The sequence below is a fragment of the Syngnathus scovelli genome, chromosome 4 (genome assembly GCF_024217435.2).
Source record: "Syngnathus scovelli strain Florida chromosome 4, RoL_Ssco_1.2, whole genome shotgun sequence".
Lineage (NCBI taxonomy): Eukaryota > Metazoa > Chordata > Actinopteri > Syngnathiformes > Syngnathidae > Syngnathus > Syngnathus scovelli.
The window spans coordinates 20,160,525-20,186,669 of record NC_090850.1 but is presented as its reverse complement, the minus strand read 5'-3'; the positions used below and the strand labels follow the sequence as shown (position 1 = coordinate 20,186,669).

The following is a 26,145-nucleotide window of genomic DNA, read 5'->3' as shown; positions in this document are numbered from 1 at the left end:
TTGTTTAAACTTTGAGCAAAGGCGAATTTACGCTCTCTCTTTGTTGTTGTTGATTTTTATTCTTATTATTTTTCTCTCCAAAGCCTGGGAAAGCGCCGACACGTGCACGCGCACACAAACATATAGGATAACTTCCTATCTGTGCGGGCGTAATTTTTTTTGAGTCGAAGAGGGGAGGAGGTGAAGAGAAAGAGAGAGGAGAGGAGGAGAAGGGGGGGGTTATATCACGCTTTTCTTTGCCTGAGAAAATTGCCTTGGCGAGAGAGAGGAGTTGAGCTAATTGTAGCCTAATCCCTCGCCCAGAGGCGCTCGGGCAGCCCGGAGCCACATTCTTCTCCTTCGTCCTCATCGTCATCATCCCTTTCTCCCTCTTGTCTTTTTCTTCGGGATTCTTCCTCTTCTTCTCCCAATAAACGACAGGAAGACTTTAATTGAAAGGAGGAGGAGGTGGACTAAGACGAAGGGGGAAGGAAGGAAGCAAGCTCATCTCATCGATGTTCAAGGTAAGCAAGGACGCCTCGTGTGTGCGCGTCTTTCTTTCTGGCTGGCTTCGGACGCTCGCTTGACAAGCAGGGTCGAGGCAGCGTCACACTTTTGCGTTCTTACGTGCGCGATTTCCCCGCAAGATTTGTGCTTTTCCTGCCTTCTCTCCTAACTGGAGCGATAAGCAAATATTTGAGCTTTTTTTTTTTTTTTTTTTGGTGTCTTTTCACCCACCGGACTCCCCATCTGGATTCGCTGCCTACCATGTTCGAAACGGTAAATGCGACGTTTGTTTTCTCCCACATTAGAATCGTTTTTTTAAACCGGCGTCAAACCGGCTGGGAAAAAATACTGTAGTAATAGTAATAAGACGCCATATTGAGCATTTCTATCTTTCTGCATGTGTGCATGCTGCACCGAGTGAGTATAGTGAAATGCGCTTTAATGAAAGATGTTTTAAGGCAGGGGTTCCCCCCCCCCCCCCAAAGTTGGGGACTCCAACTCGCTACGTCATGCCCTTTGCCCATAAATTGCCTTCTCTCTTATTTCCAACAATCATTTTGCCATGCCATCCCTCCAAATTGCCCAATTTTGTCTCGCGAGCCTCAGGTTTGCTTTAAGGGAACAGAGTTGAATCCACAAATCGGAATTCACATATTTTCATGCAAAGGGCTGCTACAGTAGTTTGTTGCACTTTAGTAAGAGAGCTTTGGTGTTTTGGAACCCCCTCACCACCCCCCGAGTTCTCAAGTCTCCCTTTCCCGGGATTTGGAACGTAATCCCATCCTCGTGTAATCGTATTAGAGCAACATGATACTCTAAGTGAGGCGGGCACCACCCTGGGAATTTAAAAAAAAAAAAGACAGAGATATTCACTTAAAGCTTTTTGAGATCATAAAACCCTCAAATTGTGCATCAATTGTCTTGTGTTGGGTCAAATGCAATCATCTCATTTTTTCTTTTAAATGTGCTTTCAAGTCTACAACATGTCAGCTATTATAAAGTGATCACAAATTGTGACCTTTTTTTACGCACGTTAAGACTTCACTTTGGTAGAACAACCAACTAATTTAAGTTTTGACACCCAACCTGAGGTCACGATCCGCTTACGTTGTAGCAAATTACACAAGACGGCACTTCCTTCTAAATATCCTTATTGTTCTGTCCTTGTACCGTTAAATAGCAATAGATAACCCGTGATAGACTCTTATATTATGGTCATCTGATAAAATCACCATAATGAATCTTTATCTATTTTATAAAAAGGACAGAAACTACTGTACATGTGGATGGATCATTATTTAGCTAGCAGTAGCAAGGCTAAAGAAGGAGTTCAAGTATTTATAAAGCCATGAGCGACCAAATCTGTGTTATGTTTTGCAGCCAATCAACAACGACCGATAATAATTGATAAGCTGTTAAATAGTTTTTGGCGGAGGGAAGTCCCCCAAGTTTTAAACAACAACATTGTAACATATCGGAATAATCATAATTCAATTGTATTTCGGTAGGTGGCAATGTGTTTTTTTTTTAAGGTAATACATTTCTAACATTTCACCAAACAAGCTGGTGAATAGACCGGAATAATAATTAGCACATAATTACATTTGTGAAAGGTATTTGTGTTAATTTGCCAAAAGCAGCTATTTATTTGAAGTGTTGCTTGCTTGCTGGTGGCATTAACTTGAACACCTCCTTTTAAGCAATCCCTTCTCGCTGTACCAAACATTTGTTCCCCTTTCCGATATTGCTCTGATCACAATTTTTTTTTTTTGTGCAAGTGGAGGACCCCCGCCCCTCCCCTCCCCTTTTCACTCCCACACTGGTGTGTCTGGGTGCATCACATCTCCCCCATAATGCGACCTTTAATTAGAATATTGCAGCAGCAGTTTGTTTTATTCCCCTAGAGGCTGACACCTAGCATCCCTCCCTCCCTCCCTCCCTCTCTCTCTCTCGCTTGTCTATCTGTCTGTCTGTCTCTCTCTCTAATAAGCATCCTCCTCCTCCTATCCCCGCCCGCGGTGCTGAGCCAAAAGATGCAAACGTACTTAATTAGAGGCGCCGCGGTGTAGTAATACGGCGAGCGAGGGCGACGCGACCAGGCAGTCGTGGAAATGATCTGATCAGGAAGGATATCTATCGTCTTGATATTTTTAAGGGCCACTGTAGGATCACTCTTTCTCCACTCATCTATGTATCTTCCTCCTCTTCCCCTTCCATCTCCTCCAATGGCTTTTTTGTACACTTGCTTCCAGGAGGGGCGAAGCATGTCGCGGCTTTCTCTGACCCGGTCTCCGGTCTCCCCCCTGGCCGCCCAGGGCATCCCTCTGCCGGCGCAGCTCACCAAAGCCAACGCGCCCGTGCACATCGACGTGGGCGGGCACATGTACACCAGCAGTCTGGCTACCCTCACCAAATACCCCGATTCCAGGTAAAGAACCTTTTCGATTGTCTTCACCTGTTGTCAAATTTTTTTGTGAATCCTTTATTTTAAATCCACTGTGCTTCGGCAAATAAGCTACTTCGTCATCGTCCAAAACACTTTGATCAACTTTTCAGAGCAGTAACTTTCATGAATTATTTTCCCGCATCTTACATTGAATTGCAATCGTATCATATTCTCAATTTTTTTTTAGAGCGATCTAAGGCAGTCTTTTATAAAAACAGTGAAAAGGTTCATTCTTAAGCTCCTGCTGCCTCTAGCGTAGAAAGTTACAACAGAGTTTTCGAAACTGATGTTTTTATCTGTAAAAAGATGTTTTTGTATATAATATGTAGTGGAAAAAATATGACCTTCACAGTTTGTAAAAGAACCAGCATTGTATGTAGTCGATTTACAAATATAATACTCAATAGAGAGAGATATTAAGTGAATATCTTTGTTTGGATCAGACTGTCACACTTTCCAAAAAGTAAAATGCAGTGTTGTGTTGTGTCACAGTTCACTTACTGTTTGTCAACAACAAGAGAAAATGAACTAGTGATACTATTTTTCATATCACCATTATATTTGTAAATCCACTTCTGATTGGATCGTATTCAAATTCCACACATGAGATTTTCCCTCTTTACACATTTACTCCGAAATAAGGCTAAAATCCAAAATGCTACGTAGCTTTTTCTTCACACAGTCTTCAATGTCAGCCGTCATAATCCCATGCGAGCTAAGGTAAACACACACCGGGCGGCTTGTTAGAAAATGTGCCAAATTGGCTACAGGAAACAATCCGCCTAATCCCTTGATAATAAAAGACTTGATATGAGTGCAGTCAGCTGACAGGAAATCCCCAGATAGCTCCTCATTTTTATGTTAAAGGCGCAAAATAAAAAGATCATCTCACACGCTGACTGACGATTGTTGTTGCCATTTAAGATGATCGTGAGATCTTGTACTTGTGCTTAACAAAAGAGCTTTTAAATATTCATTTAGGTGGGAAAAACAGGTTAATGAAAGCTAATTTTTAATGTGTTCATTCAAAAAAAAACTAATGAAAATCTCCGTACAATTAACGCCCATTGACAAGCATTAAAATATGTTTCAAAAATCTCTGGTTAACTTTCAATGTACATTTTCCACAAAAATCAATTTATATCCAGATATATATTTGTACAATATAGTAAAGTCAAAATAACAGTAAATATGTCTTTACTAAATCACTTGTAAGCCAAAGTTATAAAACAAAGTGCTGTTAGGTGGCTGGCATGCATAAAGTCTCTTTGTTACACTGCCCACTACTGGCTTGGCATGCATACTCCACGCTTTTCAGTTTTTTCTACATGTCATCTCAACAACTTTTGCTCATTTATAGATAAAACTTTTCCTCATTTTTCTAGGTCATGCTTGTGTAAACAATCTCCTAAGCGTTGTGTTTGAATACGACACTTGCTTTCATTGGCAATGCGGAGTTTTTTTTTTTTTTTTGACGGGCAAGCAAGCAAACAGAAAACACACATATAGAGTCATGTCAGAGCATTGTGATGGTTACACGAGCGAGGGCCAAGATACGAGCGTGAGCGTTGCTTTGAGTGCTTCCTTTCTCTCTCTCTCTCTTCTTCACACACGTTCCTCTGCTCGCTCGGCCCGTCTCTTTCTGTTTCTTTCTCACCCGGGATCACGCACACACACATACGCTCACTGTTGTCTCTCGCTTTTCCCAGCCTCCTCAGAGCACACTTGGCCTCGGGGCCCTGCTTTCCGCCGGAGCCAGTGGAAGGCGCCCCCCCCCCCCCTTCTCCCGCCCCTCCCCTCCACCTTCTCTTGCCTCCTCCCCCCCTTTATGTGAATTAGGATAATGGCTGACAGCAGAAAGCAAAACAATTACACTATGGCGGGATCCCGCCAACGCCACGCCACGCACGTCCGGTCGTGGTCGGAGGCGGTCAGGGAGTGGCGAGAGAGTGTTTCCAGTTGATGGTGACTTTTAATAGATCGCTGGCTGAATAATGCAGTGTGCCAAGAGAAAGTTAGTCTAGTAACTAATGTGCGGCTATCCGTCTTCCTCAGCGCCAGGCCATATTAAGGGACGGTGGCCATGAAACATTGATGGCGCACTCTGTAGAGTTCTCACTTGAACAGAAGCTGTAAATGCTCCGAACTGACAAGGAAGCTATTCGGAATGTGAAGAAAACAAACAGTCGTTTTATGTGATAGCCTTATTCTTGGAAGATTAAATCATTTTACAAAGTTGTTATGTCAGTTACAAAAACCAGCCCTAACAATTTTAAATGTCATATGCTGTTAACTGAGATTTTTTTTTTAACAGACTCATCAAATACTTTTCAGTTATTTGGACCTCATTTGGTGACTCATAACAGTAACTTATATTATTTTTCTGCTTTTTAATTAACATGGAACCGTGCTGCTTTACTGCTAGTATGTTTTCTTCATGAAAAAACATTTTTAAAAATAGCCCCAGGATTACCCCCCCCCCTGTAATCTGATCTAAATAACAATGTGAATATGTTAAAATGCTGGCCCTTGAAATATCGGTAGGGAATAATTGGGCTTTTTTTACCCCCTCCAGGGATCAACCTAGCTTGGTGAAGTGTTTTTTGACTTTCAAGTCATTGTGATGCATACGAATGGACACTTAAAAAGCATAATCGAAGGCTAAATCTAAAATCTAGACGTAAACATCGTGCTATCATTTTAGCAGCGCTAGCACAAGAACTTAGCATCCACACAACTCGGAATGTTAGCATCAATGCTAACCCGTCTTATTTGAAACTTGTTTGTTGTAGTATCAAGACTGACCTGTGAGAGGCAGCGTGACGTCACAGGGCATAATACAAAGAAGAAGAAAAAGTATTTGTATAAGTTAGGCTTACATGTTTTAATTTCCCAATGCATATTTTCATTGAGTTCAATACACTTTTTCCTTACGAGCGTCAAACTACCTGTTAAACCTCGCAAGCAATTGAACAAAAAAGGCCAAAAACACGAGAAGGCCGGCAGAGACAGAAAGCGAGCGAGCGTGAAAGAGTGAGTGAAGTGAGTGAGCAGGGGAAGAGGAGGAGGAGGAGAAAGGAGGCGGGTGGTGGTGGGCTGCAAAGAAAAAGAAAAACAGGCAGCATTTTAATTGCTTTTTAAAAAAGTGGAGATGAAAAACAGAGTTAGCCCGCAGGCGTATGGTGAAATTCTAGCTGGAAGAATTGCAAGACCATATGAGAAAGGAACACCCGGGGCCAAACAGGGAGATGAGTATTGGTTTTTTATAAAGCATTTTGCATCGATTTCCAGAGAGAAAAGCGAGCGAGGGATGGAGACGGAAGAAAGAAAGGAGAGGAGAAAGAAAGGAAGGAAGGAAGCAGGGAGAGAAGGAGTCATCTTTTGCTTCCGCGCACTATCAAAGAGAAGAAGGGCAATCGTTGGGGTCACTTGACACGTGACGTTTTTTTAGCATTTCAGTCAGAAGAGTTTACGCGCTATGTTCCTTAGATGTTTCCAAACCGGCGTAAGGGTCAACCCAATTATCTTTTGTCCCCCAATGCGGGGGGCCAAGCTACAATGAAAGAGCTGATTGCGTTCAAAAACAAAATGAACACCACAAAGCTTAGCTGACAGTTGTTTTGCTTCGAAAATGATAGAAAGTGCCAATTGTCTTGCCAGTACGCACAATTGTACTAAAATAAAGCACATTTAGTGTGGCAATAACAAGATGAAGCATTAGGAAAAACAGCAGCCCCGAGCCCAACATGAGAAGTGGTTTTAATTATTGAGGGAAAGCGCATGTTAAATATTCACAAAAATTAAATGGAGTGGCACTCAGTAGGGAACACCTTCATATTCTACGCTTGAATTGTGTCCTTAAGATGAATACAAAATAAAATGTCATTATATCTCAATATATATAAAAATCACAATATATAGCCAAAAAATGTCAACTACCTGATGGAGGTAATTATTTAAAAAAAAAAAAATCACACATTTTCCATTCTGCACAACCTTCTAAATAGGAAGTACCGAGAATATTAATTAGCACATCACTAACCGCTTTATATGAAACTCTCCATCAAAACTTTCATCCGGAACATAATGTCAACATTTCCATTTCCCGCTTCAGTTTCATTTGCCGCCGAGTAACAGGTGGAATCAAGGCGCCAAAATGCCGCATTCACGCCATTAATTTTTCTAAGTACATGCGGCGAGTGTGCAATCTGTCCACAGTGGGACACTTCAAACGAGTCTACAGCGAAGGGACGCTGCCTTGAGCTCCTTGTTTGAAAAAAAAAAAAAAAAAGCATTCCAGGCTGGCAGCTAATAAAATTGAAAAATAAATGGAGGGTAATTGTTTCATGCATCCGAGTGGAGTTAGGCTCATTTCATTAAGTGTGTGTTTTTTTTTTCGTGTGTGTCTTTCGTGTCAATTTGCAGAATTAGTCGCCTGTTCAACGGCACCGAGCCCATCGTGCTGGACAGCTTGAAGCAGCACTACTTCATAGATCGCGACGGCGAGATATTCCGCTACATCCTCAGCTTCCTCAGGACCAGCAAGTTGTTGCTTCCTGAAGATTTTAAGGTGAGTGTTGACACCACGCTCAGAAAATCAAAGGCATCAATGTCGGGAATCAAAAAAAGGAAAATGTATTATTACATTTTTTGGTCGTGTTTGCTTAAAGACAAAAACACTCAAGGCCGACTTGATTCGCCGGAAATGAAACGACTCCTTGAATTCCCTTTAAAACATGTTTAGCACTTTAGCCATTAGCATATGTCCATTTTTTTGCTCGTCCTTACATGAAGCTAGTTTCGTTTTTGATTGTTTTTACAGGTAAAGTTCGACATAAGACATTTGACTAAAATAGTTTTAGACACTTACTCAGTATATTATTGATTTTACCCGCTATTTGCGGCAGTGGATGGAACAAGTTAGCCGCTAGCTTATCAGAGCTTTTTCCGCTATTCGTAATGAATTTAGCAACCCCCCCTTGTTTCATTTGCGTGTTGCACAATTTGAACATTTTCGATTAACTCGGACAGTTAACTAAATTGTGTCAAATAAAAACTGCTCCTTTTCAGTAACTACCAGATGTCTTACAAAAACATTCTTGTTACTGTTAGCTGGAAAAATGTTTTTGTAGCAAGTTCCCAGCTAATTTCTCAGAAGCTACTTTTTCCATGATGCTAGCTTGCTGTCAAGAAAAAAATCATTTGTTTACTAATGAGATTGTGCTCTTGCAAAGACAAATAATACAGAAAGCTTAATCCGCTGGTAAAACAAATCTGATTTAAATGAAATTGACGGCAACTTCAGCCAGTTAGCCAAAATATGTATGACTCAACATTGCCATTCAAGGCTCTGTTACGATGTTTATTTCATCCAAGGCTGCTTCCTGTTGAAAGATTATTGCGCGATATTGTTTATTCTTCTTCTCATCACTGTAATCCACTTTAACTTAAATGACCTTTCCACACGGACTCCTTGTTCATCATTCCGAGGGAACGCGGCGACCGAGCCCTCGGAGCCTGGGGGGTGGTTCTTGGGGGGGGCACAGAGAGTCTGAACCAGATCCAAGCCTCAAAGAACAGAACATGACATGAAAGCCGCACACGTTTTGGCAAACGACGATCTGACTCAGTAGCGATTAGTTTTCCGCTTTTTTTATTCATGCTTTGCCTTCGCCTTCTGTGAAATCTTGACAGTCCAATCAGGCGACCGCGCTGGAGGAGAATGTGTCCGACTTCATTGTTTCCACTCATTACAATCCCCTCGCATAAGCTTCTGTTGATCTGCATACCTTTCAATTTGCGTGAAGCCTCAGCAAAAGGCTGGATGAGCAAGAAAAAAAAAAATGCAAATCGTGCAAGGCAAAATTGAGCATGTCCTTATCTGAACACAATCAGGCTTGCCGTCGCCTCAGGCTTGGGTCTGTTCTGCTGCTGGCAGACGCAGCCTTGTGTGTTTTGTTAAATCAATGTGAAAGTCTGAGCGGAATAGCAAAAAGAAAGACTTCGGCCGACGTTGCCGGAACAAAAAAATAATCGCTATTAATAACCAGCCTTGTTATTCAACGCGCAATTAATCCCAACACTGTTAGCTCGATGAATCAACGATATTTAGACACAATTCCATTATTTGTACTTTTATCATGTGGAAGTCATGCATTCGTATTTTAAATGTTTCACTGGTATTTTGCAAGTCACCGTGCTACTGGCCTAATTTTTGCGCTAAAACGTTTCCACACACTTGCATCATAATAATTGTCATATGTTATGACATAGTGTCAAAAAGCATGTGTAGTCGGTCGAAGGGTAAATCGAATTTTCAGCCGTAACCAAACGATTAACAAAATTGGGGGTGCAAAACAGCGAGATTTGTTTCGCTGTTTGACTACACGTGTCAAAATGCCGATTCACGATTACGTACGATGTTCAAATCCGCTTCTGTGTCTAATAATTTGCTCGAGACAAGCGGCCACTCTATCTGTCCTCCTCCGAGAGACTATTTTTATCATCTTCCTCTTCTTCCTCCCTCTGAGATGTCGCCTTGCCGCCGGCCAATCAGGTCGGCCATTATTCTGAAGCTCAAAAAGGGCTGTCTGTCCGACTTTTTTTTTTTCGGGAATGAAGTTGTCTGGTAGGGCTCGCGGCGGCCCGCCCGGACGGACAAAGCCGCTGCCGGCCGCCGTCTTTTTCTCCTCATCCTCACGTTGGCGCTGCAGATGATTCTGTTGTTTTGTGCTGGAATGGGGATGACTAAAGTGCCTCGCAGATAGAGCCCCCGTTAAAAACACATCCATCCACTGGCTTCAGAGCTGGGACAGATGAGGCACTTTGAAACGGAGAGCTGCCTAAAGGGGAAGCGTCTTAGTGCAGCTTTTTGGCAGTTGCGGGAAGACAATCACTTGATTTGGGATTTTTGTGCCATTTACTGGTCTTATACAAAGATATTATCAAGAAGTATCAGGGCCATACTGAACAGAAGTATATATGTGTTACATTTTATCGAGAAAACAATTACGAGAATAGTGTCGTATTTTTTGGGGGGGAAAAATAAAAATGAAAAATATTTTTAACCCCAAAAAATTTCAGGAATAAGATGTCTATATTTATTTTTAGATATATTTACATTTTTTTTGTTGATCATATTGTTTGGGGAAAAAAAGTTGTGGTATTACGAGAATTTAATTTTTATAGTAACATGAAAAGCTAGCTAGATAACTAGCTAGATAGCTAGCTCACTAGATAGCTAGCTAGCTAGCAGTGTAGCAACATGAACGTCCGTCAGTGGTTGACTTTAAAAAGAGCGAATGAAGCTGTCAGTCTCAGTCCCGGCTAATCCGAAAACATACGTATTAATTACTAATTGTTTAGCAGCAGGATCTTGGTTTAACCTAATTAAAATCTGCTCATAATAGGATTTCAACCTCATTAACATACATTGGGCATACATTAAAACATCCCCCCTCGCCCCCTCCCGTCTGATGACTGCCCTCACTCACATCGCCTCCTCCACACCTTCCATCTGCTTTCGACGCAAAAAACCTTACGCATCCCTTCTCTTCTCGTTGAATGATGGCGCCATCTGCTCGAGTGGGAAATTAGAGGCAAATGCGCAGGGGCAAAGCGCCCCTGGCGAGCGATACCCGCCGGGGGAATGGAGGAAGGCAATCTGCTGCAAAACTTGTCTGCATGCGTGATGCACCGTGATGGCCTTGATGGAGTTTGAAACATGCTAAAGGCTAAAAGGATAACGCGCATGAGAGATGCCACCTGCTTATTGCTTTGTTTTGGTTGGACATTTTGACTTGAATAATATTTTTCTTAATGTTTCTTGATGTTTTAGAGTAACAAAAAATATTGCCCGGAAACAACGGTTGTCCAAAAAGTAAAAAAAATTTTGTAAAATTTACATTTCAGATAAAAGTGGAAAAATTCGTACAAAATTTTGACTTAGCGATAGTCACCTGGTCACCTCAGGTAAAAGGGCAACCGAATACGGAGAGCTTCATTTATTTTATTGGATGCTGACATATCAAGGTTGCAGCAAACTTTATGGAAGTATTTTCAGGAATATATTCATGCAAGTGTACCTAATGAAGTGGCCTGACTTGTTTCGTCGCCGTCGCCTCCGCAGGACTTCCAGCTGCTGTACGAGGAGGCACGCTACTACCAGCTGACGCCCATGATCAAGGAGCTTGAGCGCTGGAAGCAAGAACGCGAGCAGCGGCGCATGGCGCAGCCCTGCGACTGCCTGGTGGTGCGCGTCGCGCCCGACCTGGGCGAGCGAATCACTCTGAGCGGCGAGAAAGTCCTCATCGAGGAGATCTTCCCGGAGACGGGAGACGTTATGTGCAACTCGGTCAACGCCGGGTGGAACCAGGACCCCACCCACGTCATCCGCTTCCCTTTCAACGGCTACTGCAGGCTCAACTCTGTTCAGGTAAGTTTCTCCTCAGTAAATTACCTTCAGTTAACTTATTCGGTGCCATTGACGGTTATAGACGTCAAAGATATTGGCAGTGAATGTTAAGTTTCACTCCCCCTCCAAAACTCACTTACAGCTTTCGTTACAATGACGACTCAAAGCTAAGTATACTTCTTGAGACTAGAATCTAAAAAAAAAAATCAAGTCCAAACAAGACATTATTGCATTTTCACTGGTGCAAGCAGCACTTCATGACCGAGCCACTGAATCGCACCCTCAATTAATATTTGCAGATTTAACCATGTGGCACATGGTCAAGTTCAAGAGTGTTAGCAACTATGCTACAGGATTTCAGCATAAATATAGAATCTGCAAAATACCTAGAGTCAAAACATTTTGGAAAAGCAATTCCAAGAATACGACTGGAGTTAGTCGGGCCACAGTCCCCGTCCGTGAAATCCATTTCAGTGTACTCACAGTAGCAAGTTTGGGTGGGGAGGGAGTCATTTTCCAGTTGTGTTGCCCGCAGAGCAAAATATCAGCCTCACACCACAGGCTCCATGCAACACACTCACACATACACCCACACACACACACACACACACACACAAGGCTCCTTTGGGCGCCTCCAGCACCCAAAGAGAGCCTCTCCCAGGCAACACTCTGACACCTCCACCTCCCCTTCCCACCTCGCTCACTCCACCACCTCCAGGGAAGGAGAACGAGCGGGACAAAGCACGCGTGGACTGCGGCCATGTTTCCTCCGGAAAAAAAAAAAAACAGCAAAAGGCTGAAGGAGGAAGAGGGGGGGGGGGGGGGGGGGGTTGGTTGGTGCAGGGGAGGAATGATATGCATAATTTACACTTTACTCCTTTTTAAGACAGAGCTCCTTTTTTAAAATAAAAAAAAAAGGCTCCAATATAACAACGCCCAAGGCCATTGAAATACACGTATTGCATTTTTTAATACCATACTTACAATTTCTCAAACAGCCTCAACCGGTTTATACTTCTTTTATAGATTTTTAAATGACTTGCAATATAATTAATTGGCGGCATCAACTAACACAACATTTCCCCACTCTGTTTACCAGCCAGCGTGATTACGGGATGGCGGCGGCGCAATGGCGCTTTGAAAAGGGCTTGTAGCTTTGTAGATGCGGCGAGCGAGGATAAAATTCCCGTAAAAAGACATTAATGCTGAGAAGCTCGTTTGATCCAACAAGTTGGATTACGTTGAGGCATCTTATTACCCGCATCAGGTGGTAGTGAGGCGTTTACCTAATATATATATATTGTTTTCCTTTTAAATTCATCTCTCAAGTATGTAGTTTAATATTATTTTATTTATTCTTATTTTTTAAACATTTACAACACTTGAATGTAAACATTTTTTGCTAATTCCACATTTAGGTTCCATTTTTTTTACGCTGGCAAATAAACATACTGTAAGGCCAAGTCACGGCTTTGGCCTCAAGGAGTCAAAGATACACAGTAGGTTTCAGTGTAAGGGGAGATCTTTCCAAACATTGTTCCCACGGGCTATGAGAAGGTTAGCCAAGTAATCCCGGTCTTAGCCGGCAGACAATATGTTTGTCATCTGATTACAGTGCCGGACCCCCCACCCAGGGCAAGGCACGCAACCGCGCCCTGCCCACAGGGGAGGGGCGGGGGGGGGGGGGGTTGCTGTCTGGAACAAAGTGTTTCTGGTGTCTTGACAGGAAAGATGGCAAGTTCAGGGAGATTGGAGATCCAAACATCTGGCTAAGGAATTAGTGGTTTGGGAAATTGTGGTGTTTCTTTGATGCAGGTCATAATTGCAGAAGAGAGACGACGGTAAAGCGTTTGGATTCGATCACCTCATGCGGTTCGTCCCACCAACGCAGTTATTTTTACAAATGTGGTACCGCTTAACTTATTTTACAATATTCTTCAAAACGACACTTTTTGACTTCATCAAATAATATCCTGACTGTATTCTCGTAGAATGTAAAACTTTTTTTTTTCTCCTAGCGTCATGACTTTTTAAAAAATCTCCCAACACGATGTTGTTTTCGTAAATACCGAAAATTCTGTGTCTAGTCAACGCTTGTCGTCTTCTTATTGGAGTGAAGAGCTGCGCCTTTGGCTCGTGATTCTCCGTCAAGTCATGAGCGGAATTTCGACGGAATAATGCAAACCACCTGCACTCTGATGTCGTTCCAGTGTGGGAGGAAAAACATAGAACAGCAAAGGCGCTTAACGGAGGAAAAACATTCAGGCAGACTTACAAACACACACACACACACACACACACAAAATGGCCCATCCATCACAGTGATGAAGCGCTCACATCAGAGCACAGCCAATCCGTCCTTCATCAATGTGACAGTTGCGGCGAAGGCGCCCTTGTCCCCTCCCCTGCCACCGCCCCGACCAACGCAACTCGCCGCAACACCCTTTGACATGTCACACTACACACACTACAAGTCCATCAATCTGAAATAGCGCTCAGACAAATCCTCACACCAACACACATAAAAAATTCCTTCTTGATCTATCTATCTATCTATCTATCTATCTATCTATCTATCTATCTATCTATCTATCTATCTATCTATCTATCTATCTATCTATCTATCTATCTATCTATCTATCTATCTATCTATCTATCTATCGAGCTATCGAGCTAGCTAGCTAGCTAGCTAACTATCTGTCTATCTACCTACCTACCTATCTACCTATCTATCTATCTATCTATCTATCTATCTATCTATCTATCTATCTATCTATCTATCTATCTATCTATCTATCTATCTATCTATCTATCTATCTATCTATCTATCTATCTATCGAGCTAGCTAGCTAGCTAGCTAACTATCTGTCTATCTACCTACCTACCTACCTATCTATCTATCTATCTATCTATCTATCTATCTATCTATCTATCTATCTATCTATCTATCTATCTATCTATCTATCTATCTATCTATCTATCTATCTATCTATCTATCTATCTATCCATCCATCTATCCATCTATCCATCTATCTATCTATCTATCTATCGAGCTAGCTAGCTAGCTACCTACCTACCTACCTACCTACCTACCTACCTACCTACCTACCTACCTACCTACCTACCTACCTACCTACCTACCTATCTATCTATCTATCTATCTATCTATCTATCTATCTATCTATCTATCTATCTATCTATCTATCTATCTATCCTGGTAGCTAGCTAGCTACGCATGCAGACAGTGTGTGGACATGCCCTTCTTGAACCCTGCAAAGTATTTTTCACCGGAGGGCAAGCTGGAGGGCAGGGTGATGGTTGGGTTGCAGCTGCATTCTCATCTTGGCCAACACACCTAAATAGCTTCAAGTTTACAGCTACTCTGTGATGTGACTGAGCAATTGACAAAAAAATTTCCGGTATGCCATTGGCCCATGGACAAGCGTCCGTCATCGTCAATCCGTCATTATTCCTAATGTATCGACCGTACTTTGTCTGAAACGGGTGTATGTCAGTGACGGATGGACGGACAGACTATTCCGTCGTGGGACGGAACGCCCAGCTCTGTAAGACGTCAAGTGTGATAAATCCCAGGCAACAATGTTTCAATCAACCCTCTGCCCAGACGTGCGTGTGTAGTCTGGTGGCCATCAATTTTACATGGCGTTCTGTTTTCCAGTTTTTGATTGCTACGTTCGAAATACACATATCCAACGCTGAGAGGTTAGAAGAGCTTAGTATTCCTCGTTCCCACGGCGACCCTGAGTTTGAGTGACAGCTCAGCGAGGTGGCTTCGGGGCGGGTGGCTGGGAATAAGTGGTTGATGTGTAGAAATCACCGAGGACGAAAAGCAGGCGAGACGTTCGAGCCTTTATGAACTTTACTAGGTTTTAAAGTTTGAAAAACTGGAGTGGAAGTGAGAAGCCACGTTACGGCAAAACTAAATACCTTCGAATATCATAACGTAGTAACTTCTAGGGATTTAACCCCGCCTTGTGCTGACCCCTTACCCCAGTTTGACGAGGAGAACCGACATATGAGCTCTTGGAGCCAATCAGGGATGAATGTTTAAACCTCATCCTCCCGTGGCACGGATGCGCCGCTTTGAAAATCAGAATATCCTCAAGTGTTGGGATGTATAACATCCTCAAGTCTTGCCACGGATTTGCGCTCAAACTTCCCACACTATCTTCATTGATCGGGCCCTAAGACGAGCGAGAGTCCCTCATGTGTGAAAAGGGTGACGCGCGGAGGGAGAAGAAATGCAATGTGATGCAACCATGAAAGAAGCCAATGTAATATCATTTCCATAATCGTTTGCCTGTCATGGATTTAGAAAATACATAAAATGGTGGCAGGTCTCTTCATTAGCCATCGCTACCATCAACTGTCCGCTGTCCCTTCTGTTTCGCAACACTTGACAAATATGTTTGTTCGGTTTTTGTCTGTTTCCGTTTTTTATTTAATATTAAACCAGTAAAAGTAGTTTCAAAAGGTGAACCACAATTAAATGTCTGGCCCCTGAATTGAGTTTCGAGGGTTTCTTTTGTTGCCGTGACAACCCAACACCCTAAAATGGCGGACATGTTGGGTTAACACTGCGTTAATGATCGACGTATTTCGGAAAGTCTGCCAGATATTTTTCCAAGATAATTTACAACCTATCTAGATCAGTCCAAACATGATCTGAGTGTCATTAAGGCGGGCGTCTCAATTCACGAAGTAAGGCTGAACGCTTGCACTATTCATGACACCGTCCGGCGCCCGATTGGCCGGGCGCAGCGAGGCCACGAGCTCAAAGGGTTGCGTAGAGTGCGAGGCGAGGTGCGTCGGTGGGGCGAACGCGGTGAGGTGATTACTGAAGCTCCTAATTTGAGTAATGAGGAGGTCGGGGTGAGACGAGTAAGCCGCCGTTGGGGGGATAGGGTGGGCGGTTGGGCACGTGTCGGGAATAAGGATGCGCGTAACTTCCCGCTTCGACTACTAGTTTGAGCCAACGCAGACGGCATCGAATCTCTCAAACACGACTATAAAATGAATGCACTCGCAAGGAGCTAAAAGTGATGTCACTCATTAGGCCACGCCCCCTTTGCTATCTTTTTCTTTTCTAAAACACAATAAAATGGATTTAGGAGGGCTGTCTTGAATGAATCCGTAAAGGCTGTTATTGACTGTCTTGGTTGCACACGCAGGTCCTGGAGCGTCTCTTCCAGAAGGGCTTCAGCGTGGCGGCGTCCTGCGGCGGCGGCGTGGACTCGTCGCAGTTCAGCGAGTACGTGTTGTGCCGCGAGGACCGGCGGTGTCTCTCCATCAACACGCCCATCAGGATAAAACAGGAACCTCTGGACTAGAGCTACGGGGACGGACGGGACCGCCTGGGAAAAAGTCCCCCTCCGCAGACCTTCATCCACGAAGGCCCAGGCTAACAGAGGCTCGTCTAACCCTCTGTGGGGAATGTAGACGCAAATTTAAAAAAAAAAAAAAGGTTTGGAATTCCGGCCAAAGAGCAAACAAACGCGAGCAGCTTACTTGAACTATTAGGACCACCGGAGCCACCGCCACACATCTTTTTGGAAGTGTTTTTTTTTTTTTTTTTATCGGAAGAGGACGGACATCATCCCAGTCTCCTTTCTCCAATATGAAGGACGGACACTATTCGAGCTTGTTGGAAGGGAGCGGCTGCCAGTGGAATCCGGATAGGGTTGCTTTTTTTGGTTCTTTTGAGTTTTGACACGCAAATGTTTTCGTTCAACATATCTCCAGAAGACTTTAAGTCGCAGTTTTGATGAATGTGGGAAAAAAAAAAAAAAGGCGCCAATGGTTTACCAGTATGTCTCATCAAACAAGAGGTGTACTCTAAATGTTTTTGTTTTTTTGCACTTAATCACTGCCCATGTTGTCATCCATGTTTTTTTTGGGTCCTATACTAGTAGTATTTTTATTTTTCCCTACCAAAATCCAACCAATTGCTTAAAAAAATATCCTTTTTTGCACCGACAAAAATACGTTATCGAATGAAAAGCATGAATGCTTCCATTTTTTTTTCATTTTAAGTAAAACAAAAAACAATGAGGAAATATATACATAAATCTAATAAAATATCAGTTAAAAAACAATTCAAAAATGTTAATATAAAATTAATTAATTTCATAAACTAAAAAAAAAAAAAAACTACCTGTGTTAGTGTGGACAACTGAGCATTGCCTCTTCAAGTCATTTTAAACTACATTGCAGGTACCAAAGCTAACAGGGTGCGTATTTTATTGATTGTACAAAGATTATTATTTTTTTTTTTTCAACAGCGTGTTAAAAAATAAAATCCAAAAGGGTGTGCGCAATGCTGGCTCTAATGCTCTTTTGTCCCCCTGGCGGGTCTCTCGCTGCTTAAACGACTGACAGCCACCAACTTTCCGTCTAGTTGAATTTTTTTTTTTCTTTTTCGGTGCAGTTACGCTCTCCACAAAGAAGCGGTCGTGGGCGGGCCGTGTTTTCTCTCCATCAAAGCGCGGGGCCTGTGTGTCATGTTCCACATGCTCTTTGTTGCTTTTCACACACACTGATGGGAAGGATTGGATGTTTGTGGATGCTTTTTTCTTTTTTGTGTGGACCACCCACAGTCCCAACCAAGCAGTACTGGCTCTTCTCCACACGGGGCACTGTTACAATGGAAGCACACTTTTCACCGGGACTTTGGAGCTCAGCGTGTTGGGCTCTGGCGCCAGTGGAAATGAAGACTCCAAAAAGATTCCTTTGGGAATGACTTTTTCCAGGGTTCAATTTTAAGGATGCTGTTTTCCTCTCCGTGGGGTGTTATTTATTTGTTTTGGCAGCAATAAAAGCACCTACTCGCACCCCTTGGAATAGTTAGAACCACATGAAGTCATGGGCCAGTGCTTGGCAGACCCAATTATTCGGATTCATGTTTTTACTATTGAAAAAATAAGGACAAAAAAAAGAATTCCAAGCATCACATTGTGTACATACAGACTGAAGCGTTTTAAAGGCTGTAATAATAATATTAATACTAATGATAATAATGTATATTATTTAAAGTGTTTAAAAACAATTAGACTGTGGTATTCAAGGGCATGTGTTCATTTTGCAGTGTCTTCATTTAACTTTTCTGGTATATTTGCGATAATAAAAAGATGTACTGTAATGTTGAGTGTGTCTTTTTCATTTGCGCCTTCCGTACTTAGAAAATTTAAATAATTTTAAGCGAAAATCTGTCAATACAAATTTATCATGGTTCTTAAAATTTTTTGCAAATGTTTACATTATGTAAATAGTCATAGTGGCTCCTATTTTTTTATTTTAAATATATGCTCCGGTCCGGTAAAAATCGACAGTGGGCCACAAATCGACCCCTGAACCTTAGTGTGGACACCCCTGGCTTTGGTCACACTTTAGACATTTTTATGTTGAAGAAATAAACAAAAGCTAGCATCTTGTCAGTTTAGTAAACAGCTTATTTATTCCTTTATAAAATAGGTACAAATACATCAGTATTGTTTGTTGTTGTTTTTTTTTTTGTCATTTCACACAAACAGGAAAATTCCAAGATATGTACAAGAGTTTACCAAAAATAACGTGGTTCTAATAAACACATAGGTCTTGTAAACAGTATTTACAAAATATCCTTACAGTGAAAGTTTTATTTTCCCATTTTTTCTTTTTTTAATATTGACCCAAGGTTTGGGCTAAAAAACCTCCAAGCGGTAAAAATGCCAAAGTAAACGAGATTGTTATTATAAAAAAAAAAAATAATCGGTTGAGATCTATGCTGTTGTGCTTGTCAAAGAGCAGAAAAGAGGGAAATGTGCATAAAAGCCAATATATTTAAAAATAATAATAATAAAATAGTGTATTTTACAAGATGTGACTTTAGAAGGAAAGTGTCAATACTGTTTAAAAGTTTACATTTCATAGCAATATTAAACAGACAGCTTTAAGAAGCCAGCTAAAACAGGGACTTTATCAAATCAATGAATACAATAAAATAAAAGTGCTGTCAAAATTCACAACAAAGCGCAACCAAGGGTTTGAAATATTTCAATTCACCAAAAACTGCATAGGCCGAGATATTCAATTTAAATTATCAGTCATTCAAACAAACAAAGGACGTACATGAACATACAAGAATGACTTTATGTTTCTACATTTACATATAAAATAGTTTAAAAATGAAACATGATGAATGCCTCACTTTTTCTTCAGTTTTGAAACACTAAAAAACACTTGATGGACTTGAAACATTCGTTTTTGTGGTTGCTCTTCAAACATTTGCACATGTCTGAAGTCATAAAAGCAAAGTGAGTGGGTTGAACTTGTAACTACGGCAACCAGCCCACCTCATAACAAACACTAACAGGTGAACAATATAAAAAGTGTACAAAGGCGTATTGAGGCCGCTGAAATGATTTTTTTTTCAAATTATAGAATACAGGTGTAATGTTACGAAAATAAAGTCTTAAAAGTGTGAATAAAATAAAGTTTCACTTCATAATAATAACATTTAAAAAAAGGTGCTTATCAATAATAATTAATTTTCTTTTTTTGTTTTAAATAATTGTTCAAAATAATTATAATATTTATATTTTTTGTGGAATAATAAATGTTTCTGCTACAGAAATTTCATTATGAGATAATTATGTGGGGCTTTTCGGGAAAAACTACGTATAGTTAATGATAAAATGTCATAAATGAGACTTTTTTTTTAAGAACGTTCAAACATACTGTACAATTTACAACAAAGCAAAGTGTCATTTCTGTGTAAAGTGTAAATTCATATTTGCACAAAACTGTGTGGCGCAAACTCATCCTAATAAAATGAATCCTCCATTCCCGTAACATTACAACTTTTAGTAGAAAATTATTGTTCTAGTCAGTGTGGCCCGAGTACACCTTTGTAAAATGGATTTGAAATGCGACGATATTAAAGATTCACTTTCATAAAACTCACGCTCTTTGCTATTAACGGAAAAAAAAAAAAAGAAAATGTAACCAAACTATTTACATTTACGGCGAGGGGGAAATGGTGTTGTTAAAATGTCCTTGTATTGACACGAGGTCAATAAATTGGCTGTTCAAATGTTTGGAACGCACGGAGGCCTTCAAACGTAATCATCGCTACGCAACATGAAACGCAAGACAGCAAAGACACAATGGATGCATTTGTTTTTTTTTTCTGACATTTTCTTTCTAGCGTTTTCTTATGCAAATGCGTCCGGAAGCCGAGTTAGGACGAACGACGGCGAGCTGACACCTGATGTGAAGGCACGTGGCTAGAGGAGGAAGAAGGAAGCGCGGGCTACTTGAGTAGAGCGCGGTAGAGCAGCAGCGAGTGGGCCGTGTCTCGCTCCTGCTCCATGTAGAAGATGAAGTCCCTGAGGTTGACGCGGGTGATGCGCTGACGGGCGTACTGGCGAGACGACGACGAGGGCGCCGACGACGAGCCCGCCGGGGAGCCCGCCGTACTGCCCGACAGCTGGCGAGAAAGAGAAGCCAGGAAGACGATTAGACTCACTGTTTTGTGATTGAATAAGAAAGTTTTCACCCCGGAACTTTGTGAAAGAGTCTCACTGTAAATGGTGACAGGTGTGTGCCTTAATTTCAATTCAGAATACAACCGCATTGTTACTTACAAAAGGGTGTGTACACTTTTGCAATCATCACTCAATCTGTTGTTTATTTTTACTTGCAAAATTAACATTCAAATCCGCCAGCACCTCAACAAATTTTCAATTGTTTTCTTAACAAATCTGATTATTTTCGGGAAAATTTCCTATTTCCTTGATTTTTCCTTCCCCAAGAAAAGTCAAAATTTTCAAGAGAAAAATGCCATATTTTTCTGGTAAATTTTTTAAAGTAAATTTTTCGTGAAACTAGATCAGCTCAAATTCAGTTGACACAGTCATTTTTTTAAAAAGAGTAATATTCAAGAAAAAAAATATTTTCATTTATGCACAGGCCTGGCTTTCGGCGTATACATTCAGATAAAAAGTTAAAACCAGACTAAACAAAAAACATTCCATGTTGGCTTTTCCATTTGCGTTAGCTCATACGATTGGATTTTATTGTCTTTGGGATAGTTCCCTTGGTTGAACCGCAACACCGGGGCGGAAACATGACTTCAGTATCCACTACATCACAGCAGTATTCGTGAAAAGCAAAGTCCAATTATTAAAATCATATCTAAGATGTCAAATTACCCCCCCCCCCCCCCCCCCCTTTTGGCTATCTGAGAAAAACCTTGGCAACAGCAAAAAAACAAACCTCGGGCTTGGATGGCTATCGGCAATCACCGCTAATAATCAATGCTGATCATTGCTCTTTGTATTTGTTCTAAAAAAAAATAATAATAATGAACACGGGCGTTCACAAAGCAGCTGATGGGAATCAATTAGCGCGTATGAAAAGAAAGATGGTCGAGTGCCAAGTCCAAGTGGGTAAACAAGATGGAGTGTGGACCATTACAATGATTGCAACATTGTATAAACAGCACAGGGTGCAGACAGGACCTAATTGTTACCATGTGACACATTCAAAACATGTCTACGAGTGGACTCAACAACCTTTACAAACTGTAAATCGCTTACCAAATGTGACTCTAATATTGCCGTACAGTACAGAATTTTTTTTTCTTGCCCTATGAATGTTTGGGGCGCATCTCATTGTCAATCACGGTGAACGTGAAAGATGAGCCCGCCCACGGCTACGCCAATTACCGCCAATCACAAGGAAGCGTGCTGACAGCAGCGTGGAGTCGACCAATCAAATCCATGCGTCCACCTGGATGGATGGACAGGGACTGGCCGCGGGGGGGGCAAGAGAAACGTTAAGCTTGGCGACGAGCGAGAGCTCTCCGCGGCGGCGACGTTAGCCTCGAGTGACACAAATGCACACGGAAAGGTCAGTAGTGGGAAATTCCCGATTCTGTCAAAACCAAAATAAGGACATTAAGACTTGGTATCCGTGGCAACCAGGCACAACTAGGAAATAATGCTGAAAACAAAAGTAAAAAATTGTCAGCGGGTGAAAGGAAACGCGAAGAAGAAGGGGGGGGATAAAAAAATGAGAAGTCGAATCCACGAGGCAAAAATCAGCATCTGTCATTTTATCTGTTGATGGGCGCTCCCAGGCGTCATGTCACATGACATATCCATCCTCCCCAACGTGCGGGAATACTTTCGATACATCGCTTTAGACGTTTGACTTGTTTGCAGGAACAGGAACATCGACTTCCGTGTCTTTCCACGATATTTCACGTCTTCTTCAATACTTCTGCTCGCTCGTCTCCAGGCGAGCGGCAGCGATGCTCGTAGGTGTCTCAAGGAATTTACATTGAGCGCTTTATTGTGTGAGGGGGTGGAGATGGCGGCGTTGACAGCGGGCGGTGGGGAGAGAGGAGGGGGGGGGGGGGTCTTGATGATCACTGGCTTTGAACCCTGAGTGGCACCTGTGCCTTGATGCCGGAGCCAATATTGGATTTGGCCCAGGTCACAGCTCAGGGCGCTGGGTTAATGGCCCGCTTTGCCAGGCACACACTTCAGCTCGGCCCCCGCCCTTCAGCTCGGCCCCCGCCCCGGCCAACCTGCTGCCTCAGCACTACATCGCTACACACACACACATTTCTCCAGGTAGCTAGTTGCATGATGGTTGCAAAATGCTGTGCTGCACGAAAAAAAAAAAATGAGCGTTGTTCGCCCATGTTGGCTGAGAACTCGATAAGCCTTCATGAGGCATTTGATGATGCAACATTGTTACTTGGACTGTATTTAAAAATAAACATGTTAAACCGCAAGAAGGACAAATACAGCAGAGTTGGCTCTAGTACGGTTTAGACCGGATTGCCGAATTGAAATCCCAGTACGGCTCGGTGAAAACTTTGGGTCAAGACATTAAGGGTTTGATATTTCAGGACCAAACTGAACTGGAGCGAACTCTTTATGGAATCGGGACGTAACGGGGTGAATGCCAAACGGAAAAGCTTTCCCACATGTTTGCATTTGAGCTGAGGATCGCCGCCTCGTCCCTCAGCGGTGTTTACGGTGCCGAAGCCCGATGCAACAACCCCTCTCCCCCTGCCCCCGCCTTAATCTCTGCACTTGGCCCAAAACGTCTTTCCTACGGCCGCCATTAATCAGCAACAGAGACTTTTTTTCTCTCTCGCTCTCTTGCCTTGCCCCCCCTTCTTTGCCAAACGCCCACAGACACGCTGGATGAGGCCATTTTGAAAGAGTTAACAGATGTCGGCTGATTGTCCCCGGGCAATCCAACATTGCCAGGGTGATGTATTTGATGTGGAGTTTATTCAGCTCTAATAAATGTATCAAGAATTATAATAATAATTCGCAGATGTACACGAGCAGATTATAAGACAGAGCTTCTCTTTGAAGCAAACGAGCCAAGATGCCAAGATTAACACAACCCAAAAAAAAAAAAGGGGGGGAAGGAAACGAAATGGTTCGGTCCGCCCGTAATTACCGAGATGTCGGAATGGACAAAAGACCTCTTGTTGCTTTGACAGGTTCCCTTCGTTGGTGCTAGCAAACTTTGACAAACAGCACCATCCTGTAGTATACAAAATAAATGTTGACGGGATTTATCGAAATATCTCCATCGCAAACTCCTCTTATTCATTCCACAAGTAAAGAGATAGCACATGTTTGAAAATGGCCGCTCCCGGAGCACGTTCATAAAGCACAAAAACATCTCGGCGGCTCCGTGGCAATGCATAGCAACCGTGCCGAATTTCAGTCAAGGAGAAAGAAGGCAAAAAAAAGCAAAAAAAAAAAAAAAACACCTTATTACTTCTAACTCCTGCAAGCCATTTTGGTCTCCAAAGGTTTTGGAGCGCCGCAGGCCATGTGTCTGCAGTGTTTCGGGAAATGACTTGCCTTCGCACGAACACTGCTGTGCTCTGCAGCGTTGCTGCCCCCCAGCATCCCCCGCTCAATTTCTGCTTAACCCCTTCCTGCCTTGCCGTGCTCTGACTCACTGCTACAGAGCCGCTGTCATATTGTGGAAAAGTGTTCGGGGGGGGGAAGCGGACCAGCTTTTTTTCGCCAGCTAGCACATTAGCTGCTTGTCTTAGTCGGCCACTTGAGCGTGTGATGGCGTTTGACAAAGGTGGCGGGAATCGGAAGGAGGAGGGAAGGGGGGCTCGACGAGGAAGAAAGACGCAGTTCCACTTTGGCTCCCACAATGCAGCAGTGTGTATCAACGGCGGATTAAATCTGCAAACTCGTTGACACAACACATAATTAAAACATCTTCGCTCCGGGTCAGGAATTTTCTAATTAGCGGTGTACTGACAAAGCTGCAATTCCATCGCCCTGAGTTTCAAAGTCCACAGGTTAGCGCCAAGATGAAAGGCCCGGCCCGGGGGCGCTAACTCTCCTGCGGCTTCGGGAAAGGGGGAGCGGCACGCACACACAATTCCTCAGAAGACAGTCACGAGGTCACCGCAGCTAAACACCCGGAACCTGCCTTCTAAACAAAAGCAAACTTCCCCTGCCTGGAAACACTTTTTTTTAAAACCCCTCTGAGCCACATTAATTAGCTGTTATTTAGCACAGCGGCTTGCTAACGTTAATGGTGGTAGCGCTAGCAAGCAGCATCGTGTTTAACGGCCCCCGGGTTGGTCATGAAATATTTCCTCAGAGTCCATTGTTTTCTTCTTAGCTATTCTCGTATGAGCGTAGCATCGCAAATAACAGTCGCAAAAAAAAAAAAAAAAGTTACTCCCGAGTCACTAATGGCTTTCCGAGCTGGACGATTAACACAAGGCCAAGTATCGCAAGTACAACTTTTTTTGCCCGCATTAAATATTCAAAGCGTTTCATATGGAAAATGAACCCAATTAAGAGTTATAAAACAGGAGAAGCGTAATGAGTCTCAAGTCAGAACACTCGTCTTCAGAAGCGCTTTGGCTAATGAGCCCGTGTTGGTTTTTACGCATGCCGCCGTGCGTCCAATGGCGCACCGTCACTTGTTAATTTTTAATTCCAGTTGAATGAGAGGGTGGCGACTCAGTTAATAATGGCGGCGTGGTCGTTTCGAGGCAGGCGGTCCGCCCCTTTGATGTCTTTCACGACAAACGCTACGACTAGTTAGCGGTCCAAAAGGTAGCGCGCGGAAATGACCAAGCACGTCCAAAAACGGCCTCATTAGCGACGGGGGTAGGCTAGCTTGAGCTAAGTAGGGCGTGCTGAAATGAAAAGTGGCCGCGCTAGATGTGGATGGCAGACATTTGCGGTTCCTGATTTGAAATTAGCATAAATGGCCATGTTTGACGTTGTTAAGACTTCACACTTCACACAAGTCTGGCACCTGATGTGAGTGACTACGCGAGAAGGCTTCATTAGCACGTTAGCTAACGCCACAGCGGCCTGACGCCAGATAAGTGGTAGAGAATGGATGGATCGGAAATATTCATATTAATTAACAAATATCTCGAAAAATATGTTCTATAAACTCAAAGTAATTGCTGTTATTATGTATTCTATTCAAATAAATATATAATTTAATTACATTCATTAAAAAGGAGACGATTTAAAATAAACAATTTGAAACACCTAAAAAGGTACAGAAATGTTTTTAGTTTTTAAAGTTTGCCACATTGAGTTTTTCAATTACATTTTAGCCCGAATAAATGCGATGCCTTTATCTCTATTTTTTTTGGATAAATATGAAGATGGCAGACATTAGAAGTTGGTGATCCTTGATCTTAAGTCGATATAAACGGGGCCATTTTTGACAATGTCTAGCTTTCACAGGGCTTGCGATCCACGCCGCC

The 26,145-nt window shown here is 42.5% G+C and overlaps 2 protein-coding genes across 6 annotated transcripts in view; one reads left to right on the top strand and one right to left on the bottom strand.

Annotated features, from left to right (window-relative positions):
- The first annotated feature begins 243 nt into the window (after positions 1-243).
- Positions 244-18,504, top strand: LOC125967584 (BTB/POZ domain-containing protein kctd15). 4 transcript variants are annotated; one of them, XM_049718781.2, is made up of 5 exons: positions 244-503; positions 2,739-2,914; positions 7,358-7,502; positions 11,061-11,366; positions 16,538-18,504. In XM_049718781.2, the coding sequence occupies exons 1-5, from the start codon at positions 495-497 to the stop codon at positions 16,694-16,696; spliced, it is 795 nt and encodes a 264-aa protein (XP_049574738.1). In that variant the 5' UTR covers positions 244-494; the 3' UTR covers positions 16,697-18,504. The 4 variants fall into 4 exon arrangements, with proteins under 4 accessions (XP_049574738.1, XP_049574740.1, XP_049574739.1 ...); XM_049718783.2 differs by lacking the exon at positions 244-503 and adding an exon at positions 602-759; XM_049718782.2 differs by lacking the exon at positions 244-503 and adding an exon at positions 2,481-2,648.
- Positions 18,505-18,793: 289 nt separating this feature from the next.
- The window catches only part of LOC125967580 (transcription initiation factor TFIID subunit 4), a 45,316-nt gene continuing 37,964 nt past the window's right edge, over positions 18,794-26,145 (bottom strand). For both annotated transcript variants that reach the window (XM_049718769.2, XM_049718770.2), the window contains one exon: positions 18,794-20,832. In XM_049718769.2, the coding sequence (XP_049574726.1) occupies positions 20,656-20,832 (177 nt within the window). In that variant the 3' untranslated portion in view covers positions 18,794-20,655. The remainder of the gene's footprint in view (positions 20,833-26,145) is intronic.